Source organism: Ranitomeya imitator, chromosome 3 (genome assembly GCF_032444005.1).
Source record: "Ranitomeya imitator isolate aRanImi1 chromosome 3, aRanImi1.pri, whole genome shotgun sequence".
In the NCBI taxonomy this organism is placed as follows: domain Eukaryota; kingdom Metazoa; phylum Chordata; class Amphibia; order Anura; family Dendrobatidae; genus Ranitomeya; species Ranitomeya imitator.
The window spans coordinates 752,162,541-752,184,494 of record NC_091284.1 but is presented as its reverse complement, the minus strand read 5'-3'; the positions used below and the strand labels follow the sequence as shown (position 1 = coordinate 752,184,494).

Below are 21,954 nucleotides of genomic sequence, written 5' to 3'. Positions count from 1 at the left end.
CTACTTCCCTGCCCACATCTGCAGACCTTCTCAGTCTCAGATCTCTCCAACTAAAAACAAGCCAGCCATTTTCCTTCTCCCACCTGCTCTGGCACTCTGCTTCTCACCGCTGAGGACATATCACAGTCCTGAACCCCCAAAGCTGGCACTTCCCCCTCCTGTCTGACCTACTTGCACCTTTCCCCCCCCTCCTGTCTCTGGCCTACTTGCACCTCTTCCCCTCCTGTTTCTGGCCTACTTGCACCTCTTCCCTCCTGTTTCTGGCCTACTTGCACCTCTCCAGTCTGTCCTTAACAGTTGCCTGATGAGTTACCCTCCACTACTCTGCTTCCCACCTTTGCAAAACCCTTCATTGGCTCCCAATTCTCCAGTTTAAACTACTAAACACTGACCTACAAAAGACATCCATAACCTTCTACTCTGAAGAAGCAGTGGAAAAAGCAGTACACCTTGACAAGTAGGTCAGGGTATGCTTTTTTTTTTTTAACTGGTGTAGAACCAAGTTCAGTAGATGGGCCATGCATAGAACGTGTACCAGCTTGCTGAGATTTAAAGCTGCCACCAAGTTATGCCCATTATCACACACTAGATGTGGTTGGAGGTTCAGTGGGGGAAAGCCACTGATCGGTCAGTGCACCTTGTATACCTACTGTGCTCACAGAACTGGAGCACAGCACCTCAATCCCACAAGTAGCAGCCGGCGCACAAGGCCCTTTGCAGCGCTGGTGCTCAGGAAATGGAGCACTGTCCTTCACCTGCCAGCTATTTGCGCAAGAACGGACTACTTCCATGCGTTGTGTATTAGGTATGCCCCCTCCCCCCAGATCAAGAGATTTGTCTGGTCTTTTATTCTTTCCCCAGACAGCACTGACCGTTCTGGACCTGGCACAGGAGAGGCACCCACAGCTTGCTCCTCCTTACTTATGCTCAGATCACAACACTCAGCAAGGCCTCTTAACATCCTCAAATCTGCTAGAGGCAGGTAGCACAGGAGACCTGCAGGTAGTGTGACTTTAGAATAGTGTTTCATGGATGCTTATATTTGGCTTTGTATAGTAACAGGGAATAGGGCTGTCCACAGCAGGACTGGAGTATCTCAGAGGGCACAAAACATGCTAAAAACCCAACAACTTGCCAACAGAAGTAGGGTCTGAAATGCTAGAGGCTCTGCATGCGATGAACTATTATGACCGCTTTAATAGCATCAAGACATCACTCCTGGGAAGTGCACAGTTACCATAACTGTCTAGGTGACCCTGTGATGCCTGTGGCATGTTATAGTACCTGTCTGACTCAGTGTTAGGTGATCACACAATACATTTGCATAAGTGAGAAAATTTTATTAAAAACACTTACAGGGACATTCAATGACAATTAAAGCCGATTCTGTTGGTAATTGCCAGGTACAAGTTTGTAATCTCTTCATACCATGTTGACGATTGTAAGAATAAAAAAAGGCCAACATAACCCAGCTTTACTGTCACAATGGATATGTTCGGCCAGAGCAGTTTACTAACATCTATTGCAGCTTGCCCTAGTCAAGTTTAGTCAGGTTCACAGGACTGCTCATGCCAAACTTCTACGATGGTTTGTGTTAATTTCATGCTAATTAAAGTCACTATATAATTTAAAAGAAATAAAAATTCAGACATTTGCCCAGCAATGTCCATATTAAAGCTAGACCAACATTGTTGATCTGCAGGTAAGTGCTACACAAGTCGTTTCCAGTTCTTCTATCAAAGAGGGAGAGATGTAGGGAGGTTCATAAGGGAAACCTGCATGTACCTGGAAGATAAGAGGCAAGATCATAGATTGTCATCTTCATGGGATGTCAAGGTTTTTATAGTCACACACTTACTTTGGAGTCTTATACTTCTCCCTGATGGCTTGCTGTACTTGATTGGGTGCATAGAGGCAGGTTCGGTGCAGGTCAACGAGACAAGGTGCCAAGTCGCTCAGGCTGTAGCCGGTAAAGGCTTGGAGAGCGGCAGGCTGTCGAGAGAGTTCAGGATCAGGTGAGGCAGCATGGACACAACTTGGCTACATTTATGATTAGAGTACCTACCACAAGACCAATTTCTGATTTTTTATCAATGCCATGTTTTAATATGGAGTGTTTACAAGATGGGTGGGGGGTGGAGGGAAAAAAAAAAAAAAAAAAAAAAAGTAAGGCCATCACACCTTCATGAAGTGCCTCTCTTGGAAATCAACCACTGACTGCTGCAGTCAGATGTAGAAAGTGTATGCAAATAAGAACGTATACATTCTCCATGAATCTTGTCAGGAAGGAGTTAATGCTTAATGTATTATGGTCATTACAGGGTTAAAATGGTTCATAAGTTAGCCACGTTGTGGTCCATGAAGCTCCTTTTCTCACTAGACTTCATTTAGCGCCATTATTATAAGCTTAAGACACCATCAGGTGGAACAACTAGTGTGAAGTTTCGATTTGAAAAATGCCTTTAAATGTAGCGGTGTTCACTCACCCAAAAAAGTTGGTTTGTTGTATAGTTGGCGAGAGCATAAGCAGCAGCCGCCGTTACCGATGGAAGATACTTCAAGAAAGGCTCTTCCTGGAGGAGCGTGAGCTCTGCCATGTACTGGAAGAGAAGGAAGAGAGTTTCATTTGCAGCAATTTAAGTCGTGACTCCTTCCAAGGATCAGAGCCAAACAAGTATTGTGGCTACAAGCCGAGTGCGAATAGCCACCAATATTAGGAATTCGAGCGCACGCTCCTGACATTACCATTGCTAGGTGTTCAGTCTTTGTGCTGACATTTTGCTTGTGAATATACTGCAGGAGGAACTGATTAATTGTGGGCACCGTCAGGTCAAAGGCCAGTACTTTCAGCAGCAGGTGCTCCATGCGCAGAAGCTGCTTCTTCGTGTAGGTGTCATCAGTTATGTACACAAACTCATCCACGTCTGGAGGGTAGATCTCCTCATATTTGCTAGAAGGAAAGCAGGAGGTTATTTGAGACAATTATAGTATTTCCAGAGTGCAGAAACATCAAGCAGCTTTCTAGGGAGTCATTACGTTTTTGCTTCAACTTCTTTATAACCACAGTGCTTTTGCAAAATGCATATAGATCAGATGTGGCCCCTCTGGGCTTCCTGCTCCACCCCAATTACAGGCAGTTTCACATTGAGTGAACAGACCAGTCATGTGTTAAACTGCCGTTTGATGGCAACAGGAAGGGGAGAACACTTGTAAAGTCTCAGGGAGGGCAGAGAAAATATACAGATAAGGAAAGCAGTGTCAGCTGGGCCAAGACATGATCACAATAAATACACAGCTTGCATCCAGCATGTATTGCTGGGAGGGACACTCATGCCTGGCAAGGCATGAAAAAAGGGGGGGGGGGAAATGTAAAAGGCTGACAGACTGAACTTTAATATGTAATACAAGGGGTTAAAGGACACTGACACTAAACTGATCCAAACCCAGCACACAGGACAGGTGTCAGCTGTGTGATGGGACAATTGCTTGATGGCTAACATTGATCAGAGTTCTCAGATTGCCATTTTAACCACTTGAAAGCCACTAGACTGACATTGGTAATTACTGTTAGAGGTATGCCCCTGTGAGGCACCTTGATAATTGAGGGGTGCTAGTGTATTTGCATAGAAGCAGGGGCCTCCTGAAGATCCCCCCCTCCCACAAAAAAGTAACAGGACCTGACCCCTCCCCAATTTACAATGCTCACTAGATTCTCCTTGGTTTCCAACAACAGATAACCATCTGCCTACAGTTCCTGTGTATAGGCCTAGCGAGAGCAGATGACTTGTATTATAGCCACTACAAGTGGAGCTTTGCATAACAGCTTTGGGTTACGTTGGATGGTGGGGGTTAGGGATACTTACGAGGCCAGGAGGATGGCGGCCGTCCCAACAAGCTGCAGCTTCCCCCTTAATACAGACATACAGGACAGAAACCTGTCCAGGTAGTTGATGGCAAGAAACAGGGTTTCACTACGAAGCTTGTACTCTTCTCGGACTTCAGCGAGCCAATCCACCAAGACGGTCCTCATGGCGGAAGTGATGTCAGGCTGCTTCCTCATGTAGAAGGGCTTTGGTCTATGTTTGACCTAGTAAAAGGGTTAAAGCCAAGATTTGTCACCAAGTTTCAGTTTAACTAGCATTTTAATACAGTTAGCCATAGTACAGCCAAGCTGGCCATTCTGGGACAGATTAGTTTGATGAGGACACATTGGCTTTTATGTGCCAACTAAGTTAGAGTTTTACATTAAACCAGTAACTTTATAGAACTAGATTCAAACCTCTATATTTCAGAGGCCTCAATGCCAGCAGTCATGGGTAATGCAACATTTACTTTACCATAAATGTGGGGTTTAAGGCTCCCTGGACATTTCATAGAAGTGATTGCACTAGAGAAACTTGTCAAGGGAAAAAAAAAAAAAAGTGCAACTAGCTTGCGAAGTGAAACAAGTTTTGGAATTATATAATCCAAAGATTTAAGGGGTATTCCCATCTCCAAGATCCTATCCAAATATGTAGTAGGTGTAATAGCAGATATCTCCAATTAAAAATTTAGAGTAGTTCTTATTGGCCATGTTGCTTAACCCATGTCCAGGGCATTGAAGCAGCTTAGGCATCCATGATCTGACCACTCAATGATAATCTGGTCAAATCAAAAAAGGGAAGTATACAATACAAAAACAGGGAAAATAGTAAACTGTTACATGTAATTCCATAAAACTATAAAGTTTAATGACAAACTTTTTAAAAGACACAAAATCCCAGTGTAACAGAAATATAGATCTACTCTGTATCAATAACCTCACAATTATCCCTACCTACCAGTGGAGGTCGGTACCCTATAGTTTGATAGGTGTTTAACAGGGTGAGTTGGGGATAGCCGCCGCTGAGTGGGGGCGCCAAAAAAAGTGTCTATAGGGTGCCGACCTCCACTTGTAGGTAGTGATTGCAGCTAAGCGTAGGGATAATTGTGAGGTTATTGGTACAGAGTATATCTATATTTCCGTTACACTGGGATTTGGTGTTTAAAAATAGTTTGTCGTTAAACTTAGTTTTATGGGATTACATGTGACACGATAGTCTGGTCCTAACCATTGTTAAAGATACTGCAATGCCCTATGCAGTGCAAGTGACAGTGAATTAGAAGAGCCACTACATTTCTCGTTGTAGGCATTTGCTAATATTCTACCTACATGTTGTGATAGGATCTTAGAGATGGGCATAACCCCAAAGTTAAAAAAGCCGGATTACGTACCGGTAATGCTCTTTTAATGAGTCCACGACAGCACCCCACATGAGAGAGAGGGATCCGCCCATAGGAACAGGAAACCTACAGAATAAAAGGAGGCGGTCCCCTCTCCTCCTCAGTTTAGTTACAGAGTATAAAAAGGGGAACCGCAAAAGTGTTAGTATTCATTCTTATTCAGTCACATAAATTTCTTAACTCTATACAACCATTATTTGTGACCTTAAAGGAAAGAGCTGTGCATAATTTAGGGAGGGTAATACATGGGTGCTGTCGTGGACTCATTAAAAGAGCATTACCGGTACGTAATCCGGCTTTTTACCCTTCGCCACGACAGCACCCCACATGAGAGATTTTCAGAGAGTCATTATTTGGGTGGGATTACTGTATTAAGAACAGCTCTACCAAAGGTCAGATCAGAAGACGTGGACAGATCAAGTCTATAATGGTTGTAGAAGGTAGAAGGTGTAGACCAAGTTGCAGCCTTACATATTAAATGGATCGGTACATCTGCTTGTTCCGCCCAGGAGGAAGCCATGGCTCGTGTTGAGTGCGCTTTTATACCCACTGGAGGAATCTCGCCTTTTGACGTATAGGCCAAGCAGATAGCCTCTCTGATCCACCGAGATATGGTAGCTCTCGTGACCCCATGTCCTTTCTTGTGGCCCTGAAAGGAGATAAACAGAGCCCTACTCTCCCTCCATGTCTGACACCTTTCTATATAAGTCAGGATGGCTCTTCTGACATCTAAGGTGTGGAACTTATGATGTTCTGGAGTTACAGGTGAATCAAAAAAGGAAGGGAGAAATATTTCTTGTGACCTGTGGTAGGTGGACGCTACCTTAGGGAGGTATGAGGGGTCTGGTTTCAGGACTATCCGATCATGAAATATCAGTAAGAAAGGTGGGTCTACTGATAGGGCCTGGATGTCACTAACCCGTCTAGCTGAGGTTAGGGCTACTAGTAAGGCTACTTTATATGTTAGGATTTTTAAAGGTATTGAATCTAATGGTTCAAATGGAGAGCTTGTTAAGGCCTCTAATACTAGATTTAAATCCCACGGAGGTAGACGGGGAATATGGACCGGTTTACTACGTTCACAAGATTTTATGAATCTGGAGATCCACCTATTAGCTGCTATATTGCATCCATATAGGGCTCCTAATGCCGAGACCTGAACTCTTAAGGTATTTACAGATAGTCCTAACTCTCGGCCTTTTTGCAAGAACTCTAGGATAGGTGTGAGTGGAACTTGCTTAGTGAACGGTACCGTGTAGAAGTCTAAAAATTTATTCCATACCCTACTATATATTAGGGTGGTAGATCTTTTCCTGCTCAATAAGAGGGTGTTTACTAGTTCTGTTGAGAACCCTCTGGAACTTAATAGTTGCCTCTCAAATTCCACGCCGTCAAGTGAAGACCTTTCACTTGCGGGTGGAAAAAGGGGCCTTGGTACAGCAGCTCCTTGTCTGATGGGAGGATCCAAGGATCGCATAGGCACATGGTCTGGAGACAAGAGAACCATGGTCTTTTCGGCCAGAATGGTGCAATGAGGATTACTCTTGCCTGTTCCCTCCTGATCTTTCTGATCACTAGAGGAATCAGAGACATTGGAGGAAAGGCATATGCCAGTCTGAACCGCCAAGGATGGTGGAGAGAGTCCAACATATCTGGGTGATCCCTGGTGTTCAGGGAAGCGAACCTTTGTACTTGCCGGTTGTCTCTTGTGGCAAATAGGTCGATTTGTGGTATCCCCCATGCTTCTGTTATCCTTCTGAATATGGATTTGTTTAAGGTCCATTCTCCTTGACGCAACTCGTTTCTGCTGAGGTAGTCTGCCCTGATGTTCTCTACACCTTTGATGTGCAGGGCTGTTAAGGATGTTAGATGAGCCTCTGCCAGCTGAAAGATGTTTGCAGCTATGGTCATCAGACTTCCTGACTTTGTACCACCCTGACGGTTCAAGTATGCCACTGCGGTGGAATTGTCTGAGTAAATTCTTACATTTGTTCCATGAATCTGCGGAAGAAAATGATATAAGGCACATTCTATTGCTTTTAACTCCTTCCAGTTGGAGGAACATATTAATTCTGTCTGATCCCAAGTATTTTGGGCCAGATTGTCTTCCATATGTGCTCCCCACCCAATAGGGCTGGCGTCGGTGGTAATTATTTTAGACGGGTCTATTATCCATGGCACACCCCGTGATAGGTGGTCCATGTCTAGCCACCAGGATAGCGATTCTAAGACATTACTGGAAAGAGTTATTCTACTTTCTAAATAACCGTCTTTCCCCTGAGCCGACAATACTTCGTACTGCAATTGACGGGTATGGAATTGTGCCCAAGGTACAGCAGGGATACATGATGATAATGACCCCAGTAAGGACATGGCCTTTCTTAGTGTCATGTAGGGTTTGCGTATTGCGTCTGATACCTTTGATTGTATAGTCAACCTCTTTGACTGAGGAAGAAAGCATTTCTGACTTACGGAGTCTAGCTGGATTCCTAGAAATGTCTGAACGGTTTCTGGATTCAGCCGAGATTTTTCGAAGTTGACGATCCAACCTAACTCCTGTAGGGACGAGATCGTATTAGATAAACGAGTTTTACATTGAAGTGCAGAGCTTCCTACCACTAGAAAGTCATCTAGGTAGGGTATTATCAAGGTATCTCGTTGGCGTAGATGAGCCATCACTTCTAGTATCACCTTAGTGAAGACGCGGGGAGCCATAGAAAGCCCAAATGGCATTGCAACATATTGAAAGTGACGAACCTTTCCCTCCAGGGTGACTGCTACCCTTAGGTACTGCTGATGTTCGGCATGTATGGGAAGATGGTAATAGGCGTCCTTTAAGTCTATTCCGGCCATGACACACCTAGGGAATAAGAGTTTTATGGTAGAACTAATGGATTCCATTTTGAAGGTATGATTACGCAGGAAAGAATTTAATTTTTTAAGATTTATGATGGTTCTAAATGAACCATCTGGTTTATTAATCAGGAATAAAGGGGAGTAGAACCCTTTCCCTTTTTGATCCTGGGGAACTTCAATCAGGACTTTCTTAGATAGAAGAGATAGGATCTCTATTTCTAGAGCCCTCTGTTGGTCCTGACCTTTTGGAGATGTTATTATGAAGGAATCCCAAGGGATTCGATCAAATTCTAATTTAAGGCCGTATTGCACAATGTCCAGAATCCACTGGCTGGATGTTATCTGTCCCCATTGGGGAAGAAAAAATTTTAATCTGCCGCCTACTTCCTGGTTAGCGGTATTTACGTCTCGGATTATGGGACCCGCTAAAAAAGGCACCTTTTTGCTTTGGGTCCTTCGACTCCCATCGCTCTCTTTGTTCAAGCGGCTTGTTCCTAGTAAAGGGGCGTCTCCTGAAGGCTCTCCTGTAGGATGGGAGATATTGGTTAGGGAAGCCTTTCTTCCTTTCACCTGCTTTATTCAGGAGTTCATCCAGCGTCTTCCCAAAAAGGAACTCACCCTGACAGGGAATCGCACAAAGTTTTGCTTTAGCTTGTGCGTCCCCCTTCCAATTCTTTAGCCAGAGTGCACGCCGGGCTGTGTTGACTAGGCCGGCTGACCTGGCTGCAAGACGTAGCGAGTCCACTGAGGCATCAGCTAGGAATGCTACTGCTTCTTTAATTTGAGGCAATTTCAGCAGGATAGATTCCCTCGAAGTTTTGCCTCTAATCTGTTCCTCCAATTGCTCCGTCCATACTAGTAGAGATCTTGCAGTACAGGTACTAGATATGGCGGGCCTGAACGCCCCCGTATTGACTTCCCATGACCTCTTTAGTAAAGCTTCTGCTTTACGGTCCAGCGGGTCTGTTAGGACCCCTGAATCCTCCACTGGTAGGACCGACTGTTTGGTTGTGGAGGCTACCGCAGCATCAACTTTTGGCACCTTTGACCAGGTGTTTAGGTCTTCATCGCTGAAGGGATAGCGCCTTTTAGAGGATGATGGTAAAAACCCTCTATTCTGCTTGTCCCACTCCTTTTTGACAATATCTTTGATGGTTTGTATGACGGGGAAGGACCTACGTTTCTTCTGTCCTAACCCCGCAAACATTATGTCCTGTGCTGATTTCTTTTCTTTCCCATCTGGGCACCCCATCGTGCTCCTGACAGATTTTATTAAATTGTCCACATTACTGTTGGGAAGACAAAGTCCCCCTTCAGTCTCGGATGAGCTCGGCTGAGATCCCTCTTCGTCTGAAGAAATACATACACCCTCTGACTCCGAACTAACCGGAGACCGGGACCTGCTAGGCTGACGGGTACTGGCGCTACTTGTCTGCGCCAAACCCTGCATCTCTTCTCGGATAATAGCTCTGACATCTGAGGGAGTCATGATATTTTCCTGCCGTAGAGTTTGCATGATACACTCTGCACACAGTTTTTTGGCATAATCATCCGGGAGGGGCTGCGTACATAAAGCACACTCTTTATGCTTAGATTTGTGTGTCCTTTTCTTAGTCTAGAGGAAGGATACAGGAGGAACATATATCAGCATATAGGAAGAGACTCTTTCAAAAACTCACCCAGTGAAGCTGACAGGTACCGGTTCTGGAGGCGGAATTCGTTTGGTGGTAGAACTCTTCTCTGGAGGTCGGCCACCACTCTTTGTGCTGCTCCTCGTGCTTCTCTCCCTGCTGGGAGAGCGCTGTTGCACTGCGGGCAGGTGCGCTTCGTCGGCCGGTGAAGCCATTTCACACACACCGGCCCGACGCTAGCGCTGCATTTTTAAACTTGCCGCCCATTCTCCTGCCTCCCCGGACCAACCCGGAAGTGCTCCCGCGACTTCCGGGTTAGACGCGCCGCTCTCACCACCATGCGGCCGCCAGAGGCTATTAAGCCGGCCGCTGCAGCGCGCGCGTCCTCACAGTGCCGGCCGGACCTACGGTGACCGGACCCGGACCGTGGATGTTTGGCCAGACGAGGGGGGAGGCTGCAAGCAGGGGCTCCCCCGCCGCTGCTTCTGGTACCGCAGCCCCTGCCGTTCCCACAGAAACCGGCGCAGGCGGGTGCATGGCCCAGGGATCCTCTTCATCTGTAGGTAAGCCGGGTCCCTGTAGGAACAGGAAACCTAAACTGAGGAGGAGAGGGGACCGCCTCCTTTTATTCTGTAGGTTTCCTGTTCCTATGGGCGGATCCCTCTCTCTCATGTGGGGTGCTGTCGTGGCGAAGGGTAAAAGTTTCTCTCAAGCATTTCAGAGATCTGTACATATTTCACAAACCTGGAGATAATCTATACACATCCCACTCCTGTATATGCAATACTGACCCAAACCTGCTCTACTAGAACTATAGATCAGGGACAGAATTTAGACACTTTATAAAGAATCAGGTTGACAATAAGATGTCCCTCTACTCTGGGCTTCAGGGAAGCCGTCACCAGACTACAGGATAATCTGCAGCACCATGTAATAGAGCAGAATGATAGAGTATGATAGTCATTTACACCCGCTTTCTGGGATTTTGGACAAGTGAGTGATCCCATCAGAGATGGACAGCCATCTTTAAAGTATTTGTCCTCTACTAGGGCAACCCCTTCTCACCACACATTTGTCTTTAATACAGTTCCTACTTTGTCCACACTTGCAGTCCTGGGATTCCCGTATGGGTCACATGTCACAACCAATCAGCACTGGTGTCAGTCCCCATCTTTGCACAAATTGAATATGAAGAGGGAGTCTGAGCTGCATCTACTCCCAGACTTAATCTGTCCAGGAGTGGAGACAGCGATGTCAGAGCCGATTTGGTGCTGTGTACACGTCATGCAACCACATGAGCCCCAGGACTACAAGTGCCAACATCTGCACAGGGGAGAGTACACTTTATTTTATTGGGGTCAAGTGTGGAGTATGAGAAGGGGGTTGTCCTAGCTATGGACAATCCCGTTAAGTATGCAGAGTTATCACTGTTAGGACTCCATATTTCATATTTGAAAGCACCAAATTGTGCAGATTTTCCCCATAACCACCACTAGTGATCAAAGCCAAATATAATAAAGTGTCATGACAGCGTTATGTAAGATATAGCAACGAGAGACTAGTGTAGATATCTTTAAAATAAAGTAACCCAATAGGTGAAAAAACAAAATATACTGCACCAAGCTAGGGGGGGGGGGGGAAGAGGTCAGAAATAAGGGAGTATTGGTACAAGTGTCTACAGCCAGACCTGTTAAGGGTAGAACTAGACCGACCACCAGTTTGTTTGGTGCAGGGAGTGCCTAGACTTGGTGTGATCAGTCGTTGTGTGCTGACCGATCTCCTACATTAAAGGAATGGTGGTGTTAAAGGTCTTCCCAATCATAGTAACATAGTAACATAGTTAGTAAGGCCGAAAAAAGACATTTGTCCATCCAGTTCAGCCTATATTCCATCATAATAAATCCCCAGATCTACGTCCTTCTACAGAACCTAATAATTGTATGATACAATATTGTTCTGCTCCAGGAAGACATCCAGGCCTCTCTTGAACCCCTCGACTGAGTTCGCCATCACCACCTCCTCAGGCAAGCAATTCCAGATTCTCACTGCCCTAACAGTAAAGAATCCTCTTCTATGTTGGTGGAAAAACCTTCTCTCCTCCAGACGCAAAGAATGCCCCCTTGTGCCCGTCACCTTCCTTGGTATAAACAGATCCTCAGCGAGATATTTGTATTGTCCCCTTATATACTTATACATGGTTATTAGATCGCCCCTCAGTCGTCTTTTTTCTAGACTAAATAATCCTAATTTCGCTAATCTATCTGGGTATTGTAGTTCTCCCATCCCCTTTATTAATTTTGTTGCCCTCCTTTGTACTCTCTCTAGTTCCATTATATCCTTCCTGAGCACCGGTGCCCAAAACTGGACACAGTACTCCATGTGCGGTCTAACTAGGGATTTGTACAGAGGCAGTATAATGCTCTCATCATGTGTATCCAGACCTCTTTTAATGCACCCCATGATCCTGTTTGCCTTGGCAGCTGCTGCCTGGCACTGGCTGCTCCAGGTAAGTTTATCATTAACTAGGATCCCCAAGTCCTTCTCCCTGTCAGATTTACCCAGTGGTTTCCCATTCAGTGTGTAATGGTGACATTGATTCCTTCTTCCCATGTGTATAACCTTACATTTATCATTGTTAAACCTCATCTGCCACCTTTCAGCCCAAGTTTCCAACTTATCCAGATCCATCTGTAGCAGAATACTATCTTCTCTTGTATTAACTGCTTTACATAGTTTTGTATCATCTGCAAATATCGATATTTTACTGTGTAAACCTTCTACCAGATCATTAATGAATATGTTGAAGAGAACAGGTCCCAATACCGACCCCTGCGGTACCCCACTGGTCACAGCGACCCAGTTAGAGACTATACCATTTTTCAATCAGTTTGTTGGGAGAAATATTACGCACTTCAGCTTCACGCAGATAGCGATGAATCTCATCTATGTATTCTGCCACCGCTGCAACATCTGGGTCAGTTTCAGAAACTGCTTCTTCAGGTAGACATTGTAGTGTTGTGTCCATCATCATTGGGGATGCTACATTTGTACAAAAAAAAAAAAATTAATAAAAAAAATTAGATCTTGTGTGGACCACAGACTACAAGCCAGGGCCCCGGAGAAGCTACAAACCTGCACTGACATCCAGTACCAACTGGAACTTTCGCTTGGTCATATTGGCCTCCAACTGTTCCACACTTCGACGTCCTACTTTAGATGAGAATGAGTTCCTTGGTTTACCCTCTGCTTCATCCACATAGATAGTAAAGCATGTCTTGGGGACAACTGCAGATTCATTGCCAGTGAACACTTTGCCAGCATGAGGAAACACATTCTCAATGCCAGATGCAGGTTTTGCTGATGCAGTACCCTATAAGAGTGAATAGTGAAAGTGACAGGTGTAGAGTGAAATAGGTTTGTCATAAGACATCAGGAACACCGCTATAAGATGCAGTGTTCTCACTTCTGGATATTCTGACTTAAGCTTTTACATATTATACATAGGTCCAATATATACACAAGACCCTTCCATTCATGAGTACTAGGACCATGTTCCTATAAGAAGTCAACACATGCAGATATTCTCATTTGTATAGCAGTTCCAATATCTGTATTGTTTTCCCTGAAGAGGAAGTGCATCAAAATTGAAAAGAGGTGTAGAATAAAGCCATACATGTCCAACTTTTGGAAATTGGAGTTTTCAATAATCAGCAGCATGAACAAATCCATAAATCATTCATGGTTTTTATTGCAAGTGGATCTGCAGCAGCAGAAAACATTCTAAAAAAAAAAAAATTCAGTTTATGGTTCAGGTTAGTATAATCTGCCATTCTGAATGTTTCTTGGATAAACCCTGTTGTGCTATTTTTCCCCCCAGCCCATCTACCACGTTCCAGACATAAGATACCGACAAGCTGCACCAGATAAGTTCCAATGGTCTCTAAGGCTACTTTCACACTTGCGTCATTATGGGTCCGTCGCTATGCGTCGGGCCAACGTACGTTGTGAAATTTCTGCACGACGTGGGCAGCGGATGCAATTTTTCAACGCATCCGCTGCCCATTCTAGTGTCTGGGGAGGAGGGGGCGGAGTTTCAGATGTGCATGGGTGGTAGATAATGGCGGATGTGAGGGACAAAAAAAAGAAGTTCACTTGAACTTTGACGGTCTGCCAAAACACGATGGTTCCATCACACGATGAATGCAGCGTGTGACCATCTGTTGCTAATACAAGTCTATAGGCAAAAAGACGCCAAGACGACGGATGCCAAACAACGCAAGTATGAGAGGCCTAAAACCCCTCAGGCCATCATGTCCACATGTCTCCTGATCCTGTAAGCCATCGTTGGGACCTGGTGGCTCTGACAGCTACTGGCAACCTTGCAGAAACTACTGAAGAGGCAGCATGGGAGTAGATACAAGGTGAAAACAGCTCTTTATCTTGCAGCCATCAGTTTTTTGTAGGCCAGTCAACTTTGCCAGAGTTGCCCCAAGTACACTGGCATGATGACTCCTGTCACTATGTAGACTACTTACCAGGCTCAGAAATCTCTGGTGCTGATCATTTTCACTGATGACACCCAGCACAGTCCTCTGCATCTGCTGTGGGGGCAGGAGTAGATTGGACTGAGCAAGTGCCTCCATTTTTGGTTGAGAAAGATTTTTGTGGTAGACATCAAAGCCTCCCATACTGGCATTTCCCACAAAGTGGGTATTGGATGAACTGTTACGATACATTTCCATCAAGACTGAAATTTCCAACTAGGAAAAAAAGAAAGCCTAAAAGCAAAGGATGAACAAGTGTTACAGTCAACCCCAGGTGTTGGCCAATACCTTCACAATGCCAGAATAGGCAATTAAGAATATACTTGACAATTTAAAATATTATAGTTATGTTTACATGGTTTCATTCCTATTCTGAATCTAGGAAGTAAAGATGTACATGGCCTTTAAAATTAACTAAGTAACTTTATAAGCAAGCAGCTAGAATCATGTGTAATTATAACAGTACATGGTGGCTCAGTGGTTAGCACTGTAGCAAAGTCTCACCAAGGACAACATCTGGAAGGAGTGGGTATATTCCCTCCTTGTGTCAGTTTAGTGCAGCATTTCCCAAACTCCAGTCCTCACGGACGCCAACAGGTCCTGTTTTGAGGATTTCCATAGCGCTGCACAAGTGAGAACTCCTGATACTTTCATCACCTGAACCAGATGGGATATATCACTAATATTACCCTGGATGGAGGAAAGGAAGATTTACTACAAGACCAATATTTCTATTGACACCTGTAGCCTGCTGGGGTAAGTGATGGAGTCAGTGACTTGTGCTCCGTCACAACTCTTATCAGTAGGGGGTCTTGAGAAGACAGATTCTGCTAACAACGTGGCAGACAAGGCAGCCCATGACTAGACAGGTCCTTCTGGCATTTGCCAGAATTGCCAGTCCGGCCCTGGACATAGCATAAAGGGGGTAATCTGATCTTGAAGATCCTATCCCAATATGTAGTAGGTGTAACACCAGATACTTCCAGTTACAAGCTTAGTCTAGTCCTTTTGATTATATTTTTCTCATGTGCAGGCATTGAAGGGCCCTAGGTATCCATGGATACGACCACTAACAGCTAGTTACCACTATCAGTGGTCATAACCATGGATACCCAAGGCCCTGCAATGCCTGCACATGAGGAAACATACACCAAATCAGAAGAACTACACTACATTACTAATTTTAGTTTTTTTGCCAATATTACTATACCTACTACGAATAGGATCTTGGAGATGGGAATAACCCTTTAAACATCAAGAAGCCAGTTTAATAGCAAGTTCTGTACATTTAGCTTCAGAAGTGCTGACGATTTGCTGCTGTGGGTTCTAGGAGGCAAAAAATTACACAGCACAAGTTTGCATGCTGGCGATAACAAGCCTGTAGCTTTAATTAAATCAGCATTTACCAAATGCCATCCAACACAATGCTAAGGAAATCCTGAACACATTATACAGGAGAGAACCTGTGGCAATTTGATGCCTTAATCCCATCACCTGTGCAATACTAAGGAAATCCTACCGTGGGGGGCCGTGATAACTGGACTTTAGGAAACAAACCTACATGGTGGATTCTCTCCAAGCCACATGGATTAGATCAAGTCTCACCCCTCATTCTGCTACTGGACACAGCTAGCACAAGGTTTAATCGTTAGCCACCACACACGAGGTTTTATGATGTGCGCTGTCACGTTACAGCCTCAGAATGAGTTCACTGATAATTACCGTAACATTAAGAACGTACAGCTACAGAGTCAGGAGACGGCCCAGGTCAGGTCATGAGGAGACATCGCTCCACAGAGGCCACATGTCCAGCCATCAACAGAAATGGCAGCTGATAACCACAGAGCCAACTGTCACCATGGTGTGTGGCACCTGCCAGCGAGTGGACACCGGACATCCGAGTGGCACAGTTACCAGGTCTAAAGCAACATTCCTGCCACACCCGAGAGGGATTTCCCAGTACAGTGACTTGTAGTGGGTGAGCTACAACATTTACATCGGCACAACATAGTTACATAGTTATTAAGGTTGAAGGAAGACTATATGTCCATCTAGTTCAACCCATAGCCTAACCTAACATGCCCTAACTTGTTGATCTGGAGGAAGGCAAAAAAAAACCATGTGGCAAAGAGTAAGCTCCACATTGGGGAAAAAAAATTCCTTCCCGACTCCACATACGGCAATCAGACTAGTTCCCTGGATCAACGCCCTATCAAGGAATCTAGTGTATATACCCTGGAACATTATACTTTTCCAGAAATGTATCCAGTCCCCTCTTAAATTTAAGTAATGAATCACTCATTACAACATCATACGGCAGAGAGTTCCATAGTCTCACTGCTCTTACAGTAAAGAATCTGCGTCTGTTATTATGCTTAAACCTTTTTTCCTCCAAACGCAGAGGATGCCCCCTTGTCCCTGTTTCAGGTCTATGATTAAAAAGATCAGAAAGGTCTTTGTACTGTCCCCTCATATTTACACATTAAAATAAGATCACCCCTTAGTCTTCGTTTTTCCAAACTAAATAGCCCCAAGTGTAATAATCTTGGTATTGCAGACCCCCCAGTCCTCTAATAACCTTGGTCGCTCTTCTCTGCACCCGCTCCAGTTCAGCTATGTCTTTCTTATACACTGGAGACCAGAACTGTGCACAGTATTCTAAGTGTGGTCGAACTAGTGACTTGTATAGAGGTAAAATTATGTTCTCCTCATGAGCATCTATGCCTCTTTTAATGCATCCCATTATTTTATTTGCCTTAGTAGCAGCTGCCTGACACTGGCCACTGAATATGAGTTTGTCATCCATCCATACACCCAGGTCTTTTTCCTTGACGGTTTTGCCCAGAGTTTTAGAATTAAGCACATAATTATACATCTTATTACTTCTACCCAAGTGCATGACCTTACATTTATCCCCATTAAAGCTCATTTGCCATTTATCAGCCCAAGCTTCTAGTTTACATAAATCATCCTGTAATATAAAATTGTCCTCCTCTGTATTGATTACCCTGCACAGTTTAGTGTCATCTGCAAATATTGAAATTCTACTCTGAATGCCCCCTACAAGGTCATTAATAAATATGTTAAAAAGAAGAGGGCCCAATACTGACCCCTGTGGTAACATGCAGTGTTAGAGACTTTTACATGGTGAGAAATCGATGTGAATACTGTTTTGCCCAGTGACGACAAGTGTTCTCGGAGTGATACCTTTATTGGCTAACATTGTGAAAAAAAAAAAAAAAAAATTTGATATATATATATATATATATATATATATATATATATATATATATATATATATATATATATATATATCTATCAACCACACTGGTGGAATATAATAGGTCAGTGGTGGCAAAACTATGAACACAGGCCGGAGGGGGGGGGGGGTGATGTTTACTCCAAGGCCCTCTGGGCACACCTCATCTACCCAAGATCCAGGGTCATTTCATTTTTTTTAAAGTGTGCTAGAGAACAGAAGGAGAAGCATGGGGTGGTGCAGACAAATCATCAGTGTTTGCAGTATGGTGCCATGTTGGCATTGGGCTATATGACTAGGGCAGTGAACTTTGTCCGCCCCATATTGGAGCTCAGATTAGCATAGGACAGGATAGTCAGGTGGATTTAAACTCCACAGCCCTGCACCCAGCTGCTATACACAGGCAGAGGCTTGCTGGTATCCGGTGCATGTACCCCATACATTCTCACCCTCATCAACGTGACATAGATTATATGCTATACACCACACCGGTTTAGTATTCATGCACTTAAAGTCCCAGTATTGCCAGGACATGCTCATGATGCCAGGGGGCTGCAGTGATGTGCTGGACATGCAGTGGGCACAGCAGCCGGTAACTGCAGCCGATCCTTACCGGTCACCTGTTCCGTCCTCCGATCTCTCCGTACAGCACTCTGCCTCACCAGCCCGCACCCCCGCTTTTTATTAGCGGATGATGGGAAACGCTGATTGCCTGCAGCCGTGCAGGTGGGGCGGGTGTCGGGCGCAGGCTGGCGGTGTACATGGCCGGGGAGCTCCCGCTGCCTCTGATCACTGCTAAACACAAGCCGGTGTATTCAATCCGCCCGCTCTGCGAGCGCTGACCAATCAGGAAGCTCCCCAGAGGCGTCACGTGGTCCCGTCGTCCTAGAGACTTCAGAGCGGCGTGCTGTGAGGGAGCAGGAGGCAGTGTCTCCATGGTGACCAGTGACAGCGCTGTCATCGCTCAGCCCTGAGCTGTCAGTGTCATGGTGGCATCCGCTGCATGTGATATCAGCGGCTCCATCTCATATAGATGTATGCCCCCTGCAGCTCCCCTCAGTGGTCACTCAGCCTTCCGAGACCCCTGAAAGGCAACTCAATAACGTGCTGAAATGAGAGGCGACCAGCGTTCATACCACGCATCACTTTTTTGTTTTCCTTTCTTTTTGCCTTAGCAGATTTTACCACAAATTCAATAAATGGTAAATAAATGATGCACAAATTCAAAGGTGTTTTTTCTCTTTTGCGCCTTTTTAGCCTTAATCGTGGTATTATCCTTAGACATGTGGCATGTTAGTCTTCAGCTGTGCAGAAAAGAGAAGTAAAAACAATAAACGCGTCGCGGGTTAATGGAGAACACTGCAGCCAAAAAATTTGTATTTTAAGGAAGTCACAAAGGATAAATTAGGTGAAAACACCTGGACTTGGCTCACAAGGCAGAAAAGGGCAAAGAGTCGAAAAAAGGCGCAAAACAAGAATTATGCAGAAAAAAAGCCAGCAAAAAACAGGATATAAAAAAGGCAATAAAATCAACAAAGTCTCTATATGGCCACCTGTGTGCAATGTCACACTATATACCTGCTAGTATTAGCTGACCACTAGAATAGTCACCTGACCACAACATCCAGGAGCCCCCCAGACAAGGGGAGACCACAGACAACCAGAAGGCTGGAAAATGTGGCGGATGTCGGGGCTCGGCCATAAAGTCTCCGGCACATCATTGTGCACTCATGGAGGCGCAGCACCAAAAGGGCAGTGAATATTGGGAAAACCCACGGGTGGCACATTTTTTCAGAAATTCCTTTGTAAATTTGCATATGTTCAGTGCAGATTTAACTGAAGATTTGACAGGAAATTTCAGCCTCTACATTAAAATGCCTAGCAATCCGAAACAGAAACTGGACACATTGCAGCTTTTGCAATCAAAAAGCAAATTGTGTGGAATTCCTGTGTGGAAAAATTCTGCAGAGTGTGGATGAGATCTGTAAAATCCATGTGTAGTTTTTGAAACATGATGACTGCGGTAAACCAAGCACACAACTAGTGCTGTAAATAGAATTGACAAAATTTGCCCAGGTTCCCTCTTATTCGGCAAGCAGTAGCGCTTACCGAATAAGCTGCAGAGGAAACCCGGCTTCCTGGATCGCGGCTGATCGGCGCCACAGCTGCATATGTCGCGGCTGTGACACAGTCACAACACATGCATGGAGAGCCTGTTTGAGGGGTTCTCCATGCATGTGTCATGACTGAGACACAGCCACGACAAATTTGCTCAATTCTATCTATAAACCAACCACACGTCTAGTGCTGTAATCCATCCACATGACTAGTGCTGTGAACCATCCTCATGATTAGTGCTATAAACCATCCACATGACTAGTGCTGTGAACCATCCTCACGATTAGTGCTATAAACCATCCACATGACTAGTGCTGTAAACCATCCACAAGACTAGTGCTGTGAACCATCCTCACGATTAGTGCTATAAACCATCCACATGACTAGTGCTGTAAACCATCCACACGACTTGTGCTGTAAACCATTCACACGACTAGTGCTATAAACCTATTGTGAATTCCGCTCTTGGGCTCCCTCTGGTGGTTGTAAGTGGCACTTTTGTGAGTTCTGCTCTTGGGCTCCCTCTTGTGGTTTCTAGTGGTATGGCTGCTCCTTGGAGTTAGCTGTCATCAGCTGCCTCCACTTATCGTCCGCTATTTAAGTCTGGCTCTTTCTTCAGCCTGTGCCACTTGTCAATGTTTCCTGGCTGGATTCACATCTCTGCTTGGATTCTCCTGGTTTCCTGACCAGTTCTACAAAGATAAGTTCTGGCTTTGCTCATTTCAGTCCACATGTTGTGGACTTATTGTTCTGTGCATTCTATATTTGTCCAGCTTGTCAGTATGGATTTTTTCTGTTATCTGGAAGCTCTGGGAGGCAGATTTACCCTCCACACATTTAGTCAGGTGTGGAGATTTTGTAAACTCTGTGTGGATTGTTTTGTAGTTTTTATACTGACCGCACAGTATCCTTTCCTGTCCTATCTATCAAGCTAGACTGGCCTCCTATGCTAAAATCTGATTTCATTTCTGCGTATGTTATTTTCCCCTCCTCTCACCGTCAATATTTGTGGGGGGCTATCTTTCCTTTGGGGATTTTCTCTGAGGCAAGATAGGTTTCCAGTTTCCATCATTAGGGGAAGTTAGATCTTAGGCTGTGCCGAGGGGTCTAGGGAGCGTCAGGTACCCCCCACGGCTATTTTTAGTTGCGCTGCTAGGTTCAGGGTTTGCGGTCAGTACATATACCACCTCCTTCAGAGCTTGTCTCATGTTGTTCCTAAACCACCAGATCATAACAGTACAAGTGTCCAAAAAATGAATTAAATGTATCTCAAAAAAAGGAAAAGAAAGTTCTGAACCATTTTTTTTCTGTGCTTTGGTTTGTCTTTTTTTTTTCCTCTTGATATCTGGGTGATTCAGGATATATGTTTTGGCATGGATGTTCAGGGTTTGTTTTCTCGTGTGGATCAACTTGCTGCAAGAGTACAGAGTATCCAGGACTATGTTGTCCAGACTCCAGCTTTAGAGCCCAGAATTCCTACTCTTGATTTGTTTTTTGGGGACAGATCCAAGTTTTTGAACTTTAAAAATAACTGCAAATTGTTTTTTGCTTTGAAACCCCGTTCTTCTGGTGATCCCATTCAGCAGGTGAAAATCATCATATCCTTGCTGCGTGGTGACCCTCAAGACTGGGCTTTTTCTCTTGAAACAGGGGATCCGGCATTATTGAATGTAGATGCATTTTTTCAAGCGCTCGGATTATTGTATGACGAACCTAATTCTGTGGATCATGCAGAAAAAACCCTGATGGCCTTGTGTCAAGGTCAGGAAGCGGCAGAGTTATACTGCCAGAAATTTAGAAAATGGTCTGTGCTCACTAAATGGAATGAAGTGGCTCTGGCTGCTATTTTTAGAAAAGGTCTTTTTGAAACCCTTAAAGATGTTATGGTGGGCTTTCCTACGCCTGCCGGTTTGAGCGAATCTATGTCTCTAGCCATTCAGATTGATCGGCGTCTGCGCGAGCGCAGAGCTGTGCACCATATGGCAGTATCCTCTGAGCATAGTCCTGAACCTATGCAATGTGATAGGATTTTGACTAGAATAGAACAACAGGAATTCAGACGTCAGAATAGGCTGTGTTTTTACTGTGGTGATTCGGCTCATGTTATCTCTGATTGCCCTAAGCGTATTAAGAGAGTCGCTAGGTCTGTTACCATTAGTACTATAAAGCCTAAATTTCTCTTATCTGTGACCCTGATTTGCTCATTGTCGTCCTTTTCTGTCATGGCATTTGTGGATTCAGGCGCTGCCCTTAACTTAATGGACTTAGAATTCGCCAGGCACTG

At 44.7% G+C, this 21,954-nt stretch overlaps 1 protein-coding gene across 1 annotated transcript; it reads right to left on the bottom strand.

The window, feature by feature from the left end:
* Positions 1 to 1,323: 1,323 nt before the first annotated feature.
* On the bottom strand, positions 1,324 to 18,550 carry CCNA1 (cyclin A1). Its single transcript, XM_069760279.1, has 9 exons — positions 18,166 to 18,550; positions 14,285 to 14,527; positions 12,882 to 13,119; positions 12,661 to 12,788; positions 3,864 to 4,087; positions 2,746 to 2,950; positions 2,487 to 2,600; positions 1,859 to 1,992; positions 1,324 to 1,785 (listed from the first exon to the last, which is right to left on the bottom strand). Exons 2-9 carry the CDS (start codon positions 14,489 to 14,491, stop codon positions 1,737 to 1,739), a joined length of 1,299 nt encoding a protein of 432 aa, XP_069616380.1. The 5' UTR covers positions 14,492 to 14,527; positions 18,166 to 18,550; the 3' UTR covers positions 1,324 to 1,736.
* Positions 18,551 to 21,954: the final 3,404 nt, after the last annotated feature.

Excerpts from the sequence above, each read along its gene's own strand:
- CCNA1 (XM_069760279.1), bottom strand. The coding sequence starts at position 14,491 with ATGGAAATGTATCGTAACAGTTCATCCAATACCCACTTTGTGGGAAAT. Across the intron at positions 13,120-14,284 it reads ACCAGAGATTTCTGAGCCTG|GGTACTGCATCAGCAAAACC; the intron begins GTAAGTAGTCTA and ends TCACTCTTATAG. Across the intron at positions 1,993-2,486 it reads CAACAAACCAACTTTTTTGG|CCTGCCGCTCTCCAAGCCTT; the intron begins GTGAGTGAACAC and ends CTCTCTCGACAG.